This window comes from Neomonachus schauinslandi, chromosome 11 (genome assembly GCF_002201575.2).
Source record: "Neomonachus schauinslandi chromosome 11, ASM220157v2, whole genome shotgun sequence".
In the NCBI taxonomy this organism is placed as follows: Eukaryota; Metazoa; Chordata; class Mammalia; order Carnivora; family Phocidae; genus Neomonachus; species Neomonachus schauinslandi.
This window is the reverse complement of record NC_058413.1, coordinates 1,159,485-1,179,595: the sequence shown is the minus strand read 5'-3', so window position 1 is coordinate 1,179,595 and position 20,111 is coordinate 1,159,485. Positions and strand designations below refer to the sequence as shown.

Here is a 20,111-nt window from a genome sequence, read left to right as displayed (position 1 = left end):
GGCAGGGCTGGGGGGCAGGGCTGGGGGCAGGGCTGGGGTGCAGGGCTGGGGGGCAGGGCTGGCAGGCAAGGCTGGCGGGCAGGGCTGGGGGCTGGTGGGCTGGTGGGGAGCAGGGCTGGGGGCAGGACTGGCGGGCAGGGCTGGCGGGCAAGGCTGGCGGGCACGGCTGGGGGAGCAGGGCCGGTGGGCAGGGCTGGGGGGCGGCTGAGCCTCACGTCGTGCCTCACTGCCCACAGTATCTGCACCGCCGGCCGCTGGGTGTGCCAAGACCTGGCATGCCCGGGCACCTGTGCCCTGGAGGGCGGCTCCCACATCACCACCTTTGATGGGAAGAAGTACACCTTCCACGGGGACTGCTACTACGTGTTGATCAAGGTAGCTGGCCGGGCGGCGTGCGGGCTGAGCGGGGGCCTGGCCCCACGTCAGGCTCCGAGTCGGTCACTGCCACTGCCCCGTCCCCCACAGGGCGACCACAACAACTCCTACGCCCTCCTGGGCGAGCTGGCCCCCTGCGGCTCCACGGACAAGCAGACCTGCCTGAAGACGGTGGTGCTGCTGACTGACAGCAGGAAGGACGTGGGTGCCCCCGTCCCACCCCTCCCCCCCAGCACCCCAGGGCCCCCAGGCCCTTCTCAGCCCGGCCGTCCCCTCTGCCCCTCCCGCAGGTGGTGGCCTTCAAGTCGGATGGCAGCGTCCTGCTGAACGAGCTGCAGGTGAACCTGCCCCACGTGACGGGTGAGTCCCGCCCCGGAGCGCCCAGCGGGGTCTGCTGGCGGGAGGGCAATCCCCCAAGCTCGAGAGGCCCTGCTGACCAGCCGGGACCCCCCTGCCTTGCAGCCAGCTTCTCCATCTTCCAACCGTCCTCCTACCATCTCATGGTGAGCACCGCCTTCGGCCTCAGGCTGCAGGTCCAGCTCATGCCCGTCATGCAGCTCTTCGTGACGCTGGACCAGGCTGCCCAGGGGCGCGTGCAGGGTGAGTGGTGCCCTCGGCTAGCCCCCACAGAGGCTCCGCTCAGGGCCTGCCCCCCGGAGCCCTGCCCCTTCCCAACCCTGTGCTGGCCCCTCAGGCCTCTGCGGGAACTTCAACGGCCTGGAAGGGGATGACTTTAAGACAGCGGGCGGGCTGGTGGAGGCCACGGGGGCCGGCTTTGCCAACAGCTGGAAAGCCCAGGCGAGCTGCCACAACAAGCTGGACTGGCTGGACGACCCCTGCTCCCTCAACATCGAGAGCGGTGAGGCTCGGCCTCGTGGGGCACGTGGAGCTCCCAGGGGGACGTGGTGGGTGGGTGAGGGCGGGTGAGGCCAGGTGGCCAGCCCATCCACCTGCTGCTTTCTGCCACGTGGCTGGTTTATGGTGGCCCACAGAGGCAGCCCGCCAAGAGACACAGCAAAGGGGCTAGGCCCGCTCGTTAATCACTGGGTGGTGGCCCTCGTCCCAGGGCTGGTCTGGTGCCATGACATGCTGCCCGCCACGTCAGGGGCAGTTGAGGGAGGGGAGGCTGTGGGTGCCCCACCTTACGAGGGGTGTGGTCTTGCACTGGGCTGGAGGGGCCTGGGTGGCCAGGCGGCTGGGTTCATGGGATGTGTTGGAGGGGGCTGCCCCTGCTGAGGTTCTGACCCCTTCTCCAGCCAACTATGCCGAGCACTGGTGTTCCCTGCTGAAGAAGACAGAGACCCCCTTTGGCAGGTGCCACTCAGTCGTGGACCCCTCGGACTATTACAAGGTGGGTGGGACCCGCACACGCACTGCTCACCACCTGATCCTTGCCAGCAAGGTGTGCTCTGTGCCCCGGGCTGAGCCTGACCCCTGCCTGCAAGGCTGCTGCTGGAAGTTGCTGAGCTTGTTTGTGCAAGCACACGTATGTACGTGTGCACATGTATGTATGTGCACCTTGCAGGGATGTAAGCCTGTGTGTAAATGTGCACAGATGTCACTGTGTGTGTGTGCACGTGGTGTCTCTGTGTGTGCACCCCCGTGTGTGCAGGTGGGTGTGCATGTGGGTATCTCTGTGTGTGCACGTGTGTGTGCAGTGTGCGTGCATGTGGGTGTCTGTGTGTACACGTGTGTGCACGTGTGTGCATGTGGGTGTCTGTGTGTACACGTGTGTGCACGTGTGTGCATGTGGTGTCTCTGTGTGCACGTGTGTATGCACGCGTGTGTCTGTGTGTACACGTGTGTGCACACGTGTGTGCAGTGTGTGCACGTGGGTGTCTGTGTGCACGTGTGTGTGCACGTGGGTGTCTGTGTGTACACGTGTGTGCACGTGGTGTCTGTGTGTGCACGTGTGTGTACACGTGTGTGCACGTGTGTGTCTGTGTGTGCACGTGTGTGCAGTGGGTGTGCACGTGGGTGTCTGTGTGCACGTGTGTGTGCAGTGGGTGTGCACGTGGGTGTCTTGTGTGCACGTGTGTGCATGCGTGTGCACGTGGGTGTCTGTGTGTACACGTGGGTGTGCACGTGGGTGTGCACATGGTGTCTCTGTGTGTGCAACCCCGTGTGTGCAGGTGGCTGTGTGTGCACACGGGGGTGTGCTGCACGCTTCCCTCCCTCACTGCCTGTCCCCCTCCCCCCAGAGGTGCAGATATGACACGTGTAACTGCCAGAACAGTGAGGGCTGTATGTGTGCTGCGCTGTCCTCCTACGCCCGCGCCTGCGCCGCCAAGGGCGTCATGCTGTGGGGCTGGCGGGAGCAAGTCTGCAGTGAGTGCCGTCCCCTCTGGGGCGTCCACGGTGCCCTGTGGCGGGAGGGGTCAGCCGGTTGCAGCTGCCCTCTACTTCTCTTGGCTTGTGGCCCCCAGTGTGGGGCAGGGGCTCCTGTGGGCTCCCGTGGGCCCCTTGGCTGGGCAGGCATCTGCCTGTCCTGGACAGAGGGGGGGCTCGGGGATGGCCAGTGGGGACGGAGCTGGGGGGCTGGGGGCCGCCCCTCCGCTCCTCACGTGGGCCCCTCCCCTCTCCGCAGACAAGGACGTGGGCGCCTGCCCCAACTCACAGGTGTTCTTGTACAACCTGACCACCTGCCCGCCCACCTGCCGCTCGCTCTCCGAGGCCAACGCCCACTGCCTTCAGGGCTTTGCGCCCGTGGACGGCTGCGGCTGCCCAGACGGCACCTTCCTGGACGAGAAGGGCCGCTGCGTGCCACTGGCGAAGTGCTCCTGCTACCACCGGGGCCTCTACCTGGAGGCTGGGGAAGTGGTGCTGAGGCAGGAGGAGCGCTGGTGGGTGGCCTGGGCTGGGTGGGGAGGGCCCACGTCCCTGCCCGTGTCCCCGCGCCACGGGCATGTCCGCCCCCTGCCCCCCGGGGAGCCAGGCCCGCTCACCTCCGCCCTCTTCCCCTCAGCGTCTGCCGCAACGGGAGGCTGCACTGCGTGCAGGTCAGGCTGCTCGGCCAGAGTAAGTAGATGCGGCTGCAGCACGGCTTCCTGCCCTGCACCCCTCCGCTGGGCCTTGCCGGCCCCGCCCCCGGCCCCAGCTTCCGTTGAGCCGAGGGGGCCCCTCTGTCCCACAGGCTGCTCGGCCCCAAAGATCCACATTGACTGCAGCAACCTGACAGCGCTGACCATCCAGAACTCGCAACCTACCAGCTGCCAGACGCTAGCTGCCGGCCACGTGCGTGTGCGGGGCCACCAAAGGGGAGGGCGTGGACAGGCTTCCACACTGACCCTGGGGTCTGGATGCTGGGTCCTGCACATGCACGGGCCTCATTGGCCCTCCCCGTCCCTGGGGGCCCCCGCCCAGCCCACAGAGGGCTCGGGGCCAGTGTAGGGACCCCTGGCCGGCAGCCCTCACCTGTCTCCCGGCCCAGGGCTGAGCCCAAGAGAGAAGACAGGCCAGGGGTAGGGTGGGGAAGGGACAAAGAGGGTGTCTGCAGTGCGAGGAGAGGGGGCAGCCACGGGAAGGGCTGACTTGGCCATTCGGGGCCTGAAGCCCACTCTCTGGCCACCTGCAGTATCAGACGGAGTGTGTCAGCGGCTGCGTTTGCCCGCAAGGGCTGATGGACGACGGCCGTGGCGGCTGCGTTGTGGAGGAGGAGTGCCCGTGTGTGCACAACACAGACCTGTACGCCCCCGGGGACACGATCAAGGTGGACTGCAACACGTGGTAAGTGGCCGGGCCCGGTGGACCCTGGCCCCAGGCGCTCTGGTGGGACCGTCCACGCGGCGCCGACTCGGCCAGGCTGCCCTCTGAGCAGCGGGGGAGGGTTGGCCCCTGCGGCCCCTCCAGGCCCCCTTCCCGCTCTCCTCAGCACCTGCCGGAGAGGGCGCTGGGCGTGCACCGAGTCGCTGTGCTACGGCTCCTGCGTCATCCACGGGAACGGCCACTACGTCACCTTCGACGGGAAGTACTATGACTTCGACGGGCACTGCTCCTACGTGGTGGCCCAGGTGAGGCCCAGCATGTGCCGGCCCGGGCCCGTGGCCCTGCACCGACCCTGAGCTGCGGCCAGCCCAGTGAGGGGCCCGGGTCCCCCCGTTCCAGGACCCTCCCACGCCGCGTGGGGAGGGAAGGGCTCATGCCGCGTGGTCACCCCTCTCACCGGAGGAGGGCTGCGGTGGGCGGAGCCCAGCTGGGGGTGGTGCCGGGGGCCTGGCCGGTCTGGCTCACGTCCTCTGTGGTCCCAGGACTACTGTGGCCAGAACTCCTCCTCGGGCTCCTTCGGCATCTTCACCGAGAATGTTCCCTGTGGCACCACGGGGGTCACTTGCTCCAAGGCCATCAAAATCTTCTTGGGGGTGAGTGCCGCCTGACCCTGGGGACACGCAAGCCCTCGGGGACCCTCAGACTCGGCTAGTGACAGGGCCTCTCCCCCGGTCACAGAGGACGGAGCTGAAGCTGGAGGACAAGCGCCGCCTGGTGATCCAGCGGGACACGGGCCCCCACGTGGCCTACACCACGCGGGAGGTGGGCCAGTACCTGGTGGTGGAGGCCAGCATCGGCATCATCGTCATCTGGGACAAGAAGACCACCATCTTCATCAAGCTGGCCCCGTCCTACAAGGTGCGTGGCGGCCCTCACGTGCCTGGCCTTCCTGCCGGGGGAGGGGACGAGCCCCCCACCCTCGAGCCTGCTCACGGAGCCCCCGGCTGGCTGTCTCTGCAGGGCACGGTGTGCGGGCTGTGTGGGAACTTTGACCACCACTCCAGCAACGACTTCACCACAAGGGACCACATGGTGGTGGACAGCGAGCTGGACTTCGGGAACAGCTGGAAGGCGGCCCCCAACTGTCCAGACGTGAGCGTCACCCCGGATCCATGCACCTGGAACCTGCACCGCCTCTCCTGGGCCAAGAAGCAGTGCAGCATCATCAAGAGCTCCGTCTTTGGCATCTGCCACAGCAAGGTGTGGCGGGCCGGGGGCGGGCCCGTGAGAAGCCCGTGGCCGTGGGCTCACGCTGGGGAGTCACCCTGCTGCCACCACGTGGCACCTTTCCTGCAGCTTCCGCGCCACCTTCTGTCCTTTGGCCAGAGGTCCAGCCTTCCCCGAGACCCCTGGCTCGCCCCCCCCTCCTGCACCTTCCGAGGAGGGAGCAAGGACGCCCGCAGTGCCAAGCCATGGGCGGCGGGGGGGAGGGTTGGCCCACCTGTCTCCGGGCCTCCCCCGCCCACCCCCCTGGGAGGCTAGCGCTGGACTACGCCCTGTCCCGGGGTCCGGAGCTCCTGGGCAGGTCTGGCCCCATGCGGGCAGTACGGGCTCAGGGCACAGAGAGTCTTCTCCCCCAGGTGGACCCCAAGCCCTTCTACGAGGCCTGCATCCATGACTCGTGCTCTTGCGACACCGGCGGGGACTGTGAGTGCTTCTGCTCCGCCGTGGCCTCCTACGCTCAGGAGTGTACTAAGGAGGGGGCCTGTGTGTTCTGGAGGACGCCGGACGTGTGCCGTGAGTGTCTCCGATCCTGGAGCGGGGGGCTGCGCTGTGCTGGGGAAGCAGTCCTCACCCATCAAAACGATGGGTGTGTGGGGGCTCCTCCTGCCTCTCTGGCCCCAGGGGCCAAGTGTTGCTCCTCAGGGGCCGTGCCAGCCTGGCCTCGGCCCTCCCTGAATCTGACCCCTCCCCTCCACCTGCAGCCATATTCTGTGACTACTACAACCCCCCGGACAAGTGTGAGTGGCACTATGAGCCCTGTGGGAACCGTAGCACTGAGACCTTCAGGACCATCAACGGCATCCACTCCAACATCTCCGTGTCCTACCTGGAGGGTGAGCGGGCCTCAGGGGCAGAGGGATGGTGACCCCACGAGAGACGCCTCGTGGGGCTGGGGACCTGAGGTCCAGGTGGACCAGGCTCACCTTGCTGCAGAGTGCGTTCACGGAGCTAAGAGAGGCAGAAAGAATCTAGAGGGGACAGGGCCCCCAGGAAGCTGCAGAGTAGGACAAGGCAGGGTGTCCCGGACAACAGGTCTGGGGGACTCTTCAGGGCCTTTGAGCCGAGAACTAGGGGCACGAAGGAGTGAGCCACCTCTGGGGAGGGAGCATCCTAGCCCGCGGGAGGGATGCAGGGTTAGGAGGCTGGGGGCGGGGGCTGGCTGTCCCTTTGGCCATGCGGTGGTGTGTAGGGCTCAGTGGGGGAGGAGGTCCCGGCCCCTGTCCTTTGGTTCCCTGGCCTTCCCAGAGGAACATCCCGGAGAGAAGGACCTGCCGTGGTGGGGATGGTGGGTGGGGTCTGGTGGTTGTGGGACCTTCCTCAGTGGTCCAAGCCCCTTGGCCCATGCCTGCCAGGCTGCTACCCCCGGTGCCCGAAGGACAGGCCCATCTATGATGAGGACCTGAAGCAGTGCGTCACGGCAGACAAATGCGGCTGCTATGCTGGGGACACCCGCTACCCGCCTGGAGGATCCGTTCCCACCAACGAGGGCTGCCTGTCTTGGTACCTGAGCTCATGCGGCTGGGGGCCCCGGGGGGGCCAGACGCACACGCACGCACGGCTCAGCTGCACACGCGTGGTTCACGCGCACACACGAATGCACACGCACGCGCATGCACGATTCAGCTGCACATGCGTGATGCATGCGCACACATGAACACACACGCACATGCACACATGGCTCAGCTGCACACGCGTGGTATGCATGCACACACGAATGCGCGCGCACACATGGCTCAGCTGCATACGCGTGGTGCACGCACACACATGAACGCACACGCATGCACGATTCAGCTGCACACGCGTGGTGCACGCGCACACACGAACACACACGCACACGCACGCACAATTCAGCTGCACACGCGTGGTACGCACGCACATACGAGTGCACATGCGCGCATGGCTCAGCTGCATACGCGTGGTGCACGCACACACACGAACACATGCAAACGCATGCACGATTCAGCTGCACACGTGTGGTGCACGCGCACACACGAACACACACGCACATGCACACACGGCTCAGCTGCACACGCGTGGTGCGCGCACACACAAACGCACACGCACGTCGCACGTGCACGCACATAAGGGCGGACACACAGCCACACGTGCACACCCCAGGAGCCAGGGTTTGGGGGCGCGAGCTCCCGCCCACGGGCAGAGGTTTTGGGGCTGTGCCTGGGACCCAGCAGGCCGGAGGCCGAGGGCGGGAGGCCGGAGGGGCACGTCCTGCAGTCTACAGCTCTGCACTTGCTTTACAGCGTGTGTACCAGCACCTCGGAAGTTGTCTGCCGGCCAGAAGAAGGCAAGCTGCCCTCTGCGTCGACCACGAGGCGGCTCCCAGGAGAGCCCCCAGGCTGCCTGCCCTGGATTCTGGGGCTGGGGCTCCGTCTTGTCCTCCCCTGGCCCCGTGGCCCCACAGGGGCCTTTCCCGGCTCAGAGCTGGCTCTGACTTGTAGCAGCCTCCCCACGCTGGTGACGGGAGCCGAGGTCACCCCTCTGCCATCCAGCTTCTGTGCCCTGAAGGGGGGCCCCTTTGGGGTCTGGAGGTGGAGTCCCGAGGGGGAATTGGCCCAGCATTTGTTGGAGCAGGAGGACGCCTGGGGGGTTCTTGGGAGTCTCTGTCTTGTTCCTGCCGTGTTGACCTGGGCCTTCCCTCCTGCCCCCAGGGAAGATTGTCAACTACACCCAGGACGGCTTCTTCTGCTACTGGGAGATCTGTGGCCCCAACGGGACGTTGGAGAGATACTTCAACATCTGCATAACCTCAACCTCCCAGCCGCCCTCCACCACGATCCCCGTCACCCCCAGTAGCCCCCTCACCACCACCACCACCACCACCACCACCCCAACCCCCAGCACAGGTAGAACCCAAGGCCACACACCCTTCACCCCCCCGAGTGCCTGCCTTGCCCTGAGCCCACAGAAGCAGCCCTTCCAGGGGCTGGGAAGGGGCCAGGGCAGGGGAGGGGTGGGACGCAGGCCAGGAGGGAAAGGGAACTTTCCAGGAGAGCCAGCTGTGGGGCCGGGTGGCCAGTGCGGTTCCCTTGTGCAGAGAGGGTCCTCTCACCAGGCCCTGGGCTCAGCACAGGGAGGGGACCGGCGCTGGGTGACAGCACAGTTGGTCAGGAGTCCAGACCAGGCCCCTTCCCATGGGCCTCCTCACTGCAATGGGTGACCCTTCCTGGATTTACTTTTTTTGGGCCCTGAGGCCAGGGTCTGTCACCCAGGTGTGGCATGAGGAGCTCAGCGTTCAGCTGCAGGAGGAGGATGGAAGTGGTGTCCGGCCTTACACTCTATAAGCTGGCTCTTTGGCCATGATAGGAAGGGTGGTCATGGGGACTCTGACCTCTCCGAGTCCCAGTGAGCTCCCTGGAAGCTGCATCCAGAGTGGGGACCAATCTCGGGTCTTCCTTCCCCAGGGCTGTGCTGTTCCTGGTCCGACTGGATCAATGAGAACCACCCCACTACACACAGTGATGGTGGAGACCGGGAGACCTTCGACGGTGTCTGCAGAGCCCCTGAGGACATCGAGTGCAGGTTGGCCGCAGAGCCCCACCTCAGCTGGGAGCAGGCGGGCCAGAAGGCGTGGTGCAATGTCTCCTTTGGGTTCATTTGCTACAATGTAGACCAGTTTGGAAACGGGCCATTTGCAGTCTGTTATGACTACGAGATACGTGTCAATTGCTGCGTGCCAATGGATGAGTGTCACCTGTCCACACCCACGGCCCCCACGACCACTCCCACCACCTTCACCATGACCACGACCTCCACACCTACACCAGAACCCCCGACTACCACCACCACCACCACCACGGGCACCCCAACCCCAACATCTACCACCACCACCACTCCGACCACCACGCCGACCACCATGCCGACCACCATGCCGACCACCACACCGACCACCACCATCACCACCATGCCGACCACCACTCCGACCACCACTCCGACCACCACTCCGACCACCACCATCACCACCAGTCCAACCACCACGCCGACCACCACTTTGACCACCACGCCGACCACCACTCTGACCACCACGCCGACCACCACGCCAAACACTACACTGACCACCACTCCGACCACCACGCCGACCACCACGCTGACCACCACTCCGACCACCACCATCACCACCACTCCAACCACCACACCAACCACCACTCCGACCACCACGCCGACCACCACCACCACAGGCACACCAACCTCGACTCCCACCATCACCACCACCATAGGCACAGAGACCCCAACCCCAACACCTACTCCGACCACCACAACCACCTCGATGTCCACACCTACTCCAGAACCCCCGACCACCACCACCACCACGCCTACCCCAGGATCAACCACCACAGGGCCAACAATCTCTCCCTGTGTGCCTCACTGCAACTGGACGGGCTGGTTGGATTCAGGTAAACCAAGCTTTACCAAACCGGGTGGAGACATTGAATCAATTAAGAACGTCTGTAAAGGAGGCTTGGCAGTCAACATCTCCTGCAGAGCCACACAGTTTCCCAACGTGCCCATTGAAGAACTTGGGCAGGATGTGGTGTGTAACCTCTCTGTTGGGCTGGTGTGTAGAAATGAAGACCAGAAGCCAGGGGGGATCATGCCACAGGCCTTCTGCCTCAACTATGCGATCAATGTCCAATGCTGTATAATGCCTGACGACTGTATCCCTGTAACTGTTACTACCACCACCCCGACCACCACCTCCACCATCACCACCACCTCGGGCACTGAGACTCCAACACCTACCATCACCACCTCTCCAACAACCACCATGACCACCACTCCTACCACCACCACCACAGGCACCCCAACTCCGACCACCACCACCACAGGCACCCCGACCCCGACCCCCACCCCAACCACCACGACGACCACCACCACCACGGGCACCCCGACCATCACCACTACCACGGGCACTGAACCTGCAGGTAAGACCACCATGCCAAAACCCCCACCTGAGCCCTCCTTTCCTCCAGACTCTCAGTTCATCTTTCCTCCTTCCACAGAATCAACCACGCTTCTGACCAGCACCCCAATAATCACGAAGACATCCAGCACACTGTCGCCCTCCCCGCCAACAGAAACAAAGGGCACTACCACAGGAAGCACCTCGCCTTCTCCGCCCATTCCTGCTGCCAGCACTCCAGGTACATAAGCCCCACGGAGCTGGTGTGCTTGCCAGTGGTGTGCTCAGGGTCCTCCTAACCCTAGGAGAGCAAGCTTTCCTGCCGGGAGCCATACAGCTTCTCAGACATGAGGTGTGGGCGGCAGAGCAGAGAGCTCCCCACTTGCCCCCCACAAGATGTCTCTTCAGGCACAGCTTCCTGAGGTCCTTGTTCCTCAATCCTTGGCTGTGTGATGGGCAATATGGGCAAAGAAGTCCAGGGAGGGGGCCCCACTGTGGCATGTGGGGCCAGGGCTGGGAATGGAGGCTCCTGTCAGGTGCCCTGGGAGACCCCCCTTCTGTCCCCCACCTCTGCCAGCACCTCCCCGTGGGGCTTCAGAGGGCAGCTGGTCAGCATAATCTCAGACGGACCGGTGTTGTGACAACCCCTTTAGCCTCACCGCTGTGGACCTAACACTGCATGGTGGGCCCTGCTCGCCTCGCCCTACCTTGAGACCGAGAGCCAGGAAAGTGGATGTCGGCCTTTCCACGCCACATGCCACGGCTTGAGTGGGTTTTCTGTGAGGTGGCTGCATTTGCCTTCGGGCCCCTGTGGTCTCTCAGATGAGTGGATGCTATGAGCTCCCACCTGAAACCTTCATTTTTACAGGCATGCAGACCTCCGGTCCCACCTCCTCGAAGACCACCCCCACCAGTGAAACTACAACCGGGCCCCCCTCGCCCACCCCAGGAGCCCCCTCCACGCCCACTCCCACGACTGTGTCAACGACCACCACAGGAACCTCCACACCGCCCACACCGTCCAGGCCACAGACCGCCAGCCCCACGACCTCCCATGTGCCCACCCCTACACTGACCCCGATCTCCACCCCCAACCTCACCATAAGCACGGGCTCAGTCATCTCCTCCCCTCATGTCATCTGCTGCGTTTTGAATGACACCTACTACGCACCAGGTACCCAAGCTTTTCCCTCTGGCTTTCGGGCGACAGAGGCTGGTGGGGCTTTGGTCTCTGCTTTCACCTGTGGTTGGGGTTCACGCGTCAGTCTAAACCAGGAGCTCACTTGGGAAGCTGGATGCTGGGTGTGGGCGGCTGTCCCTGTGGTCAGGCCCGCTTTGCTGTGGCCGTGAATCAGGGAAGTGGGGGTTGGTGGCCTCGTGGGACCTGCCGCATGCCCTGGTGGCCAGCCCTGTCTGGACAGTGGAGGATTGGTCTCTCTCCCCTCGTAGGTGAGATGGTATACAACGGCACACACGGGGACACCTGCTATTATGCGAACTGCTCGCAGTACTGCACCATCGAGATCTTCAACTGGTCATGCCCGTCCACACCCTCCCCAACACCCAGCCCTTCCAAGCTGGCACCCACTTCAACACCCAAACCACCCACGCCCACAGCATCGAGCACACCGGCCACCACCAAGCCCCCTGCGTGCCCAGACTTTGCTCCTCCCAGACAGGTCAGTGTGCCACGGGCTATTTCTTGTCCCCTTGGCACTGAGCACACTCACCCACCAGCCAGGTATCCGGAGACCAGACACTGCCTCTCTGCTGGTCATCCAAGACTCCCCTGTCCCTACGCCCTGCACCACCACTCAGGCTTCAAGCAGCCTTCTGGGTGCAGGGTCCGCTGGAGCCCCCCACTTCTCACCCACGCCTTCCTTGCCTCAGTGAGCTGCCTCCTGCTCGGGGCGCCCGGTGCCCCAGCCTCCAGCGGGGCGGGGGGCGTCCAGGCTGGTCCCCGCTGATCCTGCGCCCTTCCCGCCGTAGGAGAATGAGACGTGGTGGCTGTGTAACTGCACAATGGCGATTTGCAAGTACAACAACACCGTGGAGCTCGTGGAGATGGAGTGCGAGGTCCCGCCCAAGCCCACCTGCTCCAACGGCCTCCAGCCCGTGCTCGTCAAGGGTCCCCACGACTGCTGCCAGCATTGGGAGTGCGACTGTAAGTCCCCTGACGCCGCAGGACCCTCCGCCTTCTCCCTTCTGTGGGCGGGGGGCGGCAGGGCCCGAGGTCCTTGGACGTGATGGCCGCCTGCGGTGGACTTCCTCCTTGCGTCTCATCTCAGGCAGGGGGTCCAGGTGGGGGGGCTTGCCTGGTGGAGCACAGCTACCTGTGCAGAATGAGCTGCTCCCGGGGTTGGAGGAGCAGAGCTGCACTCGGCACCCAGGCCTTCTGGCTCCAAGGCGGGGCTCCGTCCCACAGAACGGGCTTGCATGCCCCGCACGCCCCAGGAACCGGAATGTGCGGCGCCCCTTTGACTCCTGCTTGCTGTTCCCACCGTCCCTGGGCTCCCACCAGCCTCTGCCCCTGGCGCGGCCCCGGCCCGGGGCTCGGTGTGGCTCAGCGGAGCTCCCTTCTCAGGCTACTGCACAGGCTGGGGGGACCCTCACTACGTCACGTTCGACGGGCTGTACTACAGCTATCAGGGTAACTGCACGTACGTGCTGGTGGAGCGGATCGCCTCCACGCTGGACAACTTCGGGGTCTACATCGACAACTACCACTGTGACGTCAACGACCAGGTGTCCTGCCCCCGCACACTCATTGTGCGTTACGAGTTCCAAGAGGTGCTGATCAAGACGCTGCAGATGATGCCCATCAAGGTTCAGGTGCGTGGCAAGGCCGAGGATACCCAGGTGGGATGCACCCGTGTGAGGGTTCCTCACTCGGCAGGGGACTGGGCTGTTCTCGCAGGCCCTCTAGGGGCATTCAGGGGCCCCTTGACCTCCCCCACTCATGCTCCCAGCACCTGCCCTAGTCCCAGGTCTCTGTGGCAGAAGCCCCCTTCCTGAGCACAGGCACTGGGCACACACTCACGTGGGGTTGCTGGTTCCTGTGGCCTGGGGAACTCTGCCCTCGGCATGCACCCCCGGCGACTCCAGGGGCCTCTGAGCGCAGTGTCCTTGCGACCTCCCCCAGGGACCGGCCGGGACAAGTCTGGCCCAGAGCAATGGAAAGGAAGTGGGGAAGGGACCAGGGCAGGGGCCAGGCAGAGGTCCTCCACTGGACGCACAGGCCTGAAAACAGGCAGGGGTGGGGTGATCCCAGGTGCTCTCTGAAGACTCAGCTTGCCCCGACTCACCCCTGTTGGACCCAGGAGGCTCTGTTTCCCGAGGTGGCCGGGGCGGGGCCCCAGGTGAGTGGCCACCACGCCTGCCCTGCTGGCTGTCCTGACCCCGGGTGTCCGGTCACAGGTGCAGGTCAACAGGCAGGTGGTGGCCCTGCCCTACGTGAAGAGTGAGCTGCATGTGTACCAGTCCGGCATCAACTACATGGTGGAAATCTCCGAGCTGGGCGCCCTCATCTCCTACAACGGACTTTCCTTCTCCATCAGGCTGCCCTACCACCTGTTTGGCAACAACACCAAGGGCCAGTGTGGTGAGCCCCTCGGCCCCCGCGGGCTCCCTGCAGCCCTGAGGAGGGCGGCTCGGGCTGGGGGGAGGCTGGGTGTGAGCACCTGCCAGCCCAGCGGTGGTTCTCCGGGTCCCCGGCTCAGGGCCCCGTGGGAAGAGGCCAGTGGCAGTCCTGTCTGGTCTGTGCCCTCGGCCCCGGCCTGATGGTCACTGGGGGACCTGGGCTGGAGAAGGGGGGTGTGGGGCCTGGTGCTGGTGCGACGTGGGCTTCCTCACAACACAGGCACGTGCACCAACAACACCGCGGACGACTGCGTGCTGCCCAGTGGGGAGGTTGTTGCCAGCTGCGAGTTCGCAGCGGAGCAGTGGATGGTGAACGACCCCTCCAAGCCGCACTGTCCCCAAACCAGAGTCACCACCAAGGGTCCGACCATCACGCCGCCGGGGGGCAGCACCACTTCCCACAGGGACTGCACCTCTCCTCTCTGCGAGCTCATGAAAGACAGGTGCCCCTGCCCGTCACTAGCGAACTGCGGGGTCTCGGGGAGCGGCTACCTCTCCCCTTTCTGTGCCGCACGCCTGTCTGCAGAGAGGCGCCGAGGCAGGGGGCTGAGCACGGGGCTGGGGTGTCGGAGGGAAGTCAGGGCACCATGGGCAGGGGCGGGGGCTCCTGAAGTCTACGGGGCTGAGCTGTCTTGTCAGATATCCCTGGGCCTTTTCTGACCTCCCAGATCTCTCCTGCCTCGGCAGGGTCGGCTGAGCTGGGGGCCTTATGGAGAGCGGCTGACCAGGGCCAGAGCTAGCGTTCAGGGCTGGGTCAGGGAGGCACCCCCAAAGCTGGCAGCCATGCGAGCGAGGGCCTTGTCCCCAGAGGTGTGCAAGTTGAGGTTGGGTGGCCCTCTGCCAGGGTTGCAGGCGGGTGTCCCGGCACCTGGCAGCCACTGAGCTTGGAGCTCCCTCGCCTCCGACCACTGTCTGCCCACGGGCACTCGTTCGGTGGGATGCAGGCTGAGCCAGGCTCCAGGAGGGCAGCCGGGCGGAGGTGCTGGCCGGGTGGGGAGGGCCGGCCAGAGTGTGACCCGCCCCCCCCCCCCCCCCGCTTGTTTGCCCCATGCCACGCCCTGGTACCCCCCCCGCACTACTACGAAGCCTGCATGTTCGACAGCTGCCTTGTGCCTGGCACAGGCCTGGAGTGCGCCAGCCTGCAGACCTACGCCACCCTCTGTGCCCAGGCGAACGTCTGCATCGACTGGCGGAACCACACCCACGGGGTCTGCTGTGCGTGCCTGGCTGCCCCTGCCCCAGACCTGTGGTCCCGCAGGCCAGATCGGGGCTCTGGGCTCCGCTGGGTGCTGCGCCCGGCCTGAAGCCACACGGGGGTGGGAGGGCCGGGCGGACAGGGAGAGCAGGCCTGGGCCTTGGGGTGGCAAGAAGGGCGGGCTTGGAGGGCTGGGGGCCTGGGGCTACGGCCAGCCTGCGTACCAGCTCAGGGATGGCATGGGGGGGCCGAGGTGGGCAGCACTGGGTAGCCGGTCACCCTCAGCCATCGCGGGAGTGGCTGGGCAGGCCTGTCCCTCGCCAGGGGGCCCACGGGCTCCTCCCTCCCAACTCTGGCCCCTCTGAGTCCTGTCTCCTTCCTGCAGCGGTGACATGCCCGCCTCACAGGGAGTACCGGGCCTGTGGTCCTGCAGACGAGCCCTCCTGCGAGTCTAGCTTAGTTGCTACAAGGTGCGCAGGGACGGCGGGCTCGCCCCTCAGGCTGTGCATCGGGGCCCAGCCCGTGCGCACACCCATCTCATGATGCCCTCCCCCCCCAGACTCCTAAAGCAGAAGAGCACCGGCCTGGTGGAAGGCTGCTTCTGCCCCGAGGGCACCATGAACTACGCCCCAGGATTCGACATCTGTGTGGAGTTGTGTGGTATGCTGCCCGTCCTCATCGCTCCGCGAAACCCACCCCAGTCCTGCGGCACCGGGCTCTGCTAACGGACTGTGTTCTCTCCCTGCCCAGGCTGTGTGGGACCTGACGATGTGCCTAGAAAGGTAGGCCCTTCCTCTTGGTGCTGGGGTGGGGTTCACCCACAAGCCCGGAATTTGGGGGGCTAGGGTGGGTTGCACACAAGAGTCTGGGAGTCTCAAACCCTGAGTCATGTCATTTAAGTCCCGGAAGGCTGAGCCAGCAGGGGTGTCCCCTGGACGCCCACCCACCCGTCCACCTCCTTCCCCCTCCTCCCTCCTCCCTCTCTCTTTCCTTCCTTCTACCCATCCATGCACTCACCCAACTATCCATCTATCCCTTTGTCTGTCCAACTGTCCGTCCATCCACCCACCCCTTCATTCCAACCACCCGTCGGTCACTTGATGCTCCATCTAAACCTGAGATGACATCTTCGCCACCACAGTGTTGTCCGTGTCTCCCACACGTGGCCAATGCCTTAGCTCTATTCCGTGAACCGCCCCCCACGAGTGGCGCATTTGCTGTGTGCTGGGCCCGTGGAGGCAAATGCCAGGAGCAGGTCATGGCTATATGGTGCCAGCGACATGGCCCCACGTGCTGGGAGGTGGGGAGGGCACAGGTTTCCCACGGGACCCTTGGTGCGACGCCCACCACGGTGCCTCCTCCCGGCTGGGCACGGGCAGTGCTGCGGGGCGGCCCTGGCACGTGGCCGAGGGGGCTGGCGCCGCGACCCCTGCCCGCCCACTTCCTCCCTGCAGTTCGGGGAGCACTTTGAGTTCAACTGCAAGGACTGCGTGTGCCTGGAGGGCGGGCGTGGCATCATCTGCCAGCCCAAGGAGTGCCGCCAGGAGCCGGTCACCTGCACGGAGGACGGCACCTACCCGGTCACGGAGGTCAACCCGGCGGACATGTGCTGTAACATCACGACCTGCAGTAAGGCTGCCCCCCGGGCAGCGCTGGGTGCCTGGGGCTCACCCCGCCACCCCCGGCTGTCCTCAGCGCCCCGCTGAGCCAGTTCGCCTCTGACTTGGGGGCCTGTGGGGGCTGGGCCGTCCCCCCGAGCTGGGTGTGGAGGGGGGAGGCCACTGCCTGCAGGCCCCGCCCTTTCCACTATCCCCCTCCCTCCCCCCAGAATGCAATACCAGCCTGTGTGAGGGGTTGCCGCCCAAGTGCCCACTGGGCTTTGAAGTGAGCAGCAAGGCCAGTCCTGGGAAGTGCTGTCCGTCCTACTCTTGTGGTCAGTGGGGCCTGGGAACCGCGGGCGGGGTCGCTCCACACGGTACGCACACCCACCCCGGGCCCGAGTGCCCATGCCGTCCGGTGGCTGGGTGTGGCCGCGGGGCCAGGCAGGCCAGCCTGACCCATGTCCCCATTCTATTCCTCTCAGTGCCCAAGGGTGTGTGCGTTCACGGGAATGCTGAGTACCAGGTGAGCCCTGGGCCCAGGGGTGGGGGTCCCGGGCAGGCTCTCAGGCTGGGCAGGGTGCCGGCGTGGGGGCAGCCCTCCGGCAGGTGGGTGGGAGGCGTGGGAGGTGGCCCTGCTCACGGCCCTCCCTGTGCCCTCAGCCCGGGTCCCCAGTGTATTCCTCCAAGTGCCAGGACTGTGTCTGCACCAGCGACAGGAACAGTAGCTCACAGCTCAACGTCATCTTCTGCACCCACGTGCACTGCAATAACTCCTGCAGCCCCGTAAGCCACCCCGTCCCCAAGAGCCACCCTCGCCTGTCCCCGGCTCCTCCCCTCCCCACGCCCACCTGAGCCTGCGTGTCTCGCAGGGCTTTGAGCTGGTGGACGTCCCTGGGGAGTGCTGTGGCAAGTGTCAGCAGACCCACTGCATCATCAAAAGACCCGGCATGGAGAACATGATCCTAAAGGTGCGCGGGGAGCTCCACCTGCTCGCGTCCGCCTCTTGACGTGGGAGGGGCCGACCTGGAGCAGTGGGCGAGGCCTGGGGCGACTCCTGCTGCCCCTGGCTGGGTCTCCCCAGGGCTGGGCACGGCTGTGCAAGGGTCCTGGGGCGACCGTGACAAGTGACCAGAGACTAGGGCTGGAAATACCGGGAATGACGGACTTTCCCAGCATGGAGCCCGAGTCCAAGCTCAAGGTGTTGCAGGGCCATGCTCCCTCCAAAGTCTCTGGGGGACCTTCCTGCCTCATCGGCTTCTGGGGCTCCAGGCGGCCCTGGGTTTGTGGCCGCATCCGTCCACTCTCTGCCTCATCTTCCCGTGGCCCCTCCTTTCTCTATAAGGACACTGGTCATTGGATTTAGGGCCACCTGTGTAATCCAGGATGGTCTCATCTTGAGATTTTTAACTTAATCACATCTATAAACACCCTTTCTCCAAAAAAGGTCACATCTGCAGGTGCTGGGGGTTAGGATGTGGACGTGTCTGTGAACTAGAGGCTGGTGGCTGTCCCGGGGCCCCTCCTGGGTGTCACCTGCTTGGTGGCTCTGGGCCTGCCAGCCGGGCCTCCTGCTGGGCCTCACCACACTGCCCTGTGCCCTGCAGCCCGGGGACATAAGTCATGACCCCACGAACAATTGCACCTTCTTCAGCTGCGTGAAAATCCACAACCAGCTCATCTCCTCCGTCTCCAACATCACCTGCCCTGACTTTGACCCCAGCATCTGCCTCCCGGTGAGTGGGGGTCCCCAGGGCGAGGCCAGTCCCTGTCCCTTCCCACCCTGTGGCAGGAGGGGGGTGCTCACTGTCAGGGGGCAGTCCCGGATGCCAGGCTCATTCTCCTTCCCTCCAGGGCTCCATCACACTCATGCCCAACGGATGCTGCAAGAAATGTGAGTGCAGGCTGCTGGGAGGGAGGCTCCCAGGGCCCAAGGTGCGGCCAGGCAGGGGAGCTCCAGCTGGGACCCTCAGGGGGAAGAGGCACAGGGCACCGTGTCCTGGGATCCCTGTCCCCTCTGTGCCACTCTCCACCGGATGCTAAACTTGAGGGCATCACCTGGGGTGCCCTGCTTGCTGGGGGGTGGCTGAGGCCGGGCGCGCTTGGGGAGGGAGAAGAAGCTGTGAGGGAAGAGCCTGTAGGCCCCCTGAAGGTGTGGAGCCCCCACCCCAGAGCCTCCACCCCCTCTTGCCAGGCATCCCTCGCAATGAGACCAGGATCTACTGTTCCACCGTCCCCGTTACCAAGGAAATTTCTTACTCCGGCTGCACCAAGAAAGTCACAATGAATTCCTGCTCTGGGTCCTGTGGGACCTTTGTCATGTGAGTCCCAGGCCCTGCGTGTGCCCTGCTGGGGGTGGCAGGGCGGGGGGCGGGGCGGTCCCAGGCCCCAGGGAGCAGCTCCTCACCGCGGCCCTCCCCCAGGTACTCGGTGCGGGCCCAGGCCCTGGACCGCCGCTGCTCTTGCTGTAAGGAGGTGCGCACCAGCCAGCGAGAGGTACAGCTGAACTGCCCTGACGGCCGCTCCCTGAAGCACACCTACACCCACATCGAGAGCTGCCTGTGTAGGGACACCGTGTGTGAGCTCCCGCAGGCTCCGCACCGCGTCTCTCACCACTCCCGGAGCGCCAGCCCCAGGGGCCTGCCCCCGGGGAGGGATTGAGCAGGGTCCCGCCGTCCAGCCCCCCACCCCGAAACCATCCTCCGTACACCCCCCTCCCGCTGACCCTCTGAGCTTCCTCAGCTTAGAGGACCTCCTCCCTGCGGATATTTATTTTCTGAGTCTTTGTTCAAGTCTTTGCTTTCCAAAATAAACCTGGGCAGACGCTGTGCTGGTGTGTTTCAGTTGGTGCCGAGGGTCTGGGTGGCTACCATGGGGTGAGTGGACGGAGAAGGCCCAGAGAGGGCACCCCCAGTGACCACCTTCCCTAGGCTACCTCCGAAAGCCCTGTCCTGCTCTCAGCGTGTCACGGCACAGGAGGCCCCCTTCCAGGAGGACTTCCAAATCTGAGTTTGCGAAAAAGGGCTCTCGGGTGCCTTTCCAGGGCTTTCCCCTTGGTGAGGCCCGGCAGCTCAGGGCAAGCGTGTGCACCTGGGTGTGCACATGTGTGTACACGTGTGGCTTGAGTGTGTGCGTTGAAACGTGCTTCATCCTGGGTCTCTCTGTTGGCAAGAAGGACGTCCTTGGTCCATGGATCGGGGGCAGCAAGCCAGCTTCGGCTGCAAAGGCTGGGTCTTTCCTGGCTGCTTGGTGTGCCCGCAGAGCAGACTCTCAGACCCACTTGCGGAAGTTCTGGTTGGCTCTGTGGACCCAGGCGGGAGGCTGGCCCTGTGAGTGTGCACGTGCGTGTGCCCGGGCGTGCAGCCACATGGCCACCTGCCCGCATGTATTTGGGAAGCTG

The 20,111-nt window shown here is 64.9% G+C and overlaps 1 protein-coding gene across 1 annotated transcript in view; it reads left to right on the top strand.

Annotated features, from left to right (window-relative positions):
• The window catches only part of MUC2 (mucin 2, oligomeric mucus/gel-forming), a 23,182-nt gene extending 3,810 nt beyond the window's left edge, over window positions 1-19,372 (top strand). The window contains exons 9-48 of the mRNA XM_044919533.1: window positions 237-375; window positions 466-576; window positions 666-735; window positions 838-975; window positions 1,070-1,234; window positions 1,632-1,726; window positions 2,577-2,703; window positions 2,963-3,218; window positions 3,341-3,393; window positions 3,509-3,609; window positions 3,950-4,101; window positions 4,247-4,385; window positions 4,623-4,733; window positions 4,819-4,998; window positions 5,101-5,340; window positions 5,721-5,877; window positions 6,066-6,197; window positions 6,717-6,864; window positions 7,623-7,666; window positions 8,031-8,261; window positions 8,784-10,520; window positions 11,148-11,453; window positions 11,729-11,958; window positions 12,269-12,443; window positions 12,864-13,111; window positions 13,697-13,880; window positions 14,139-14,360; window positions 14,954-15,133; window positions 15,499-15,572; window positions 15,683-15,773; window positions 15,864-15,895; window positions 16,568-16,742; window positions 16,942-17,046; window positions 17,197-17,237; window positions 17,375-17,497; window positions 17,584-17,682; window positions 18,319-18,447; window positions 18,566-18,605; window positions 18,906-19,032; window positions 19,135-19,372. Of these exons, the coding sequence (XP_044775468.1) occupies window positions 237-375; window positions 466-576; window positions 666-735; window positions 838-975; window positions 1,070-1,234; window positions 1,632-1,726; window positions 2,577-2,703; window positions 2,963-3,218; window positions 3,341-3,393; window positions 3,509-3,609; window positions 3,950-4,101; window positions 4,247-4,385; window positions 4,623-4,733; window positions 4,819-4,998; window positions 5,101-5,340; window positions 5,721-5,877; window positions 6,066-6,197; window positions 6,717-6,864; window positions 7,623-7,666; window positions 8,031-8,261; window positions 8,784-10,520; window positions 11,148-11,453; window positions 11,729-11,958; window positions 12,269-12,443; window positions 12,864-13,111; window positions 13,697-13,880; window positions 14,139-14,360; window positions 14,954-15,133; window positions 15,499-15,572; window positions 15,683-15,773; window positions 15,864-15,895; window positions 16,568-16,742; window positions 16,942-17,046; window positions 17,197-17,237; window positions 17,375-17,497; window positions 17,584-17,682; window positions 18,319-18,447; window positions 18,566-18,605; window positions 18,906-19,032; window positions 19,135-19,372 (7,345 nt within the window). The remainder of the gene's footprint in view (window positions 1-236; window positions 376-465; window positions 577-665; window positions 736-837; window positions 976-1,069; window positions 1,235-1,631; window positions 1,727-2,576; window positions 2,704-2,962; window positions 3,219-3,340; window positions 3,394-3,508; window positions 3,610-3,949; window positions 4,102-4,246; window positions 4,386-4,622; window positions 4,734-4,818; window positions 4,999-5,100; window positions 5,341-5,720; window positions 5,878-6,065; window positions 6,198-6,716; window positions 6,865-7,622; window positions 7,667-8,030; window positions 8,262-8,783; window positions 10,521-11,147; window positions 11,454-11,728; window positions 11,959-12,268; window positions 12,444-12,863; window positions 13,112-13,696; window positions 13,881-14,138; window positions 14,361-14,953; window positions 15,134-15,498; window positions 15,573-15,682; window positions 15,774-15,863; window positions 15,896-16,567; window positions 16,743-16,941; window positions 17,047-17,196; window positions 17,238-17,374; window positions 17,498-17,583; window positions 17,683-18,318; window positions 18,448-18,565; window positions 18,606-18,905; window positions 19,033-19,134) is intronic.
• The last annotated feature ends 739 nt before the right edge of the window (window positions 19,373-20,111 follow it).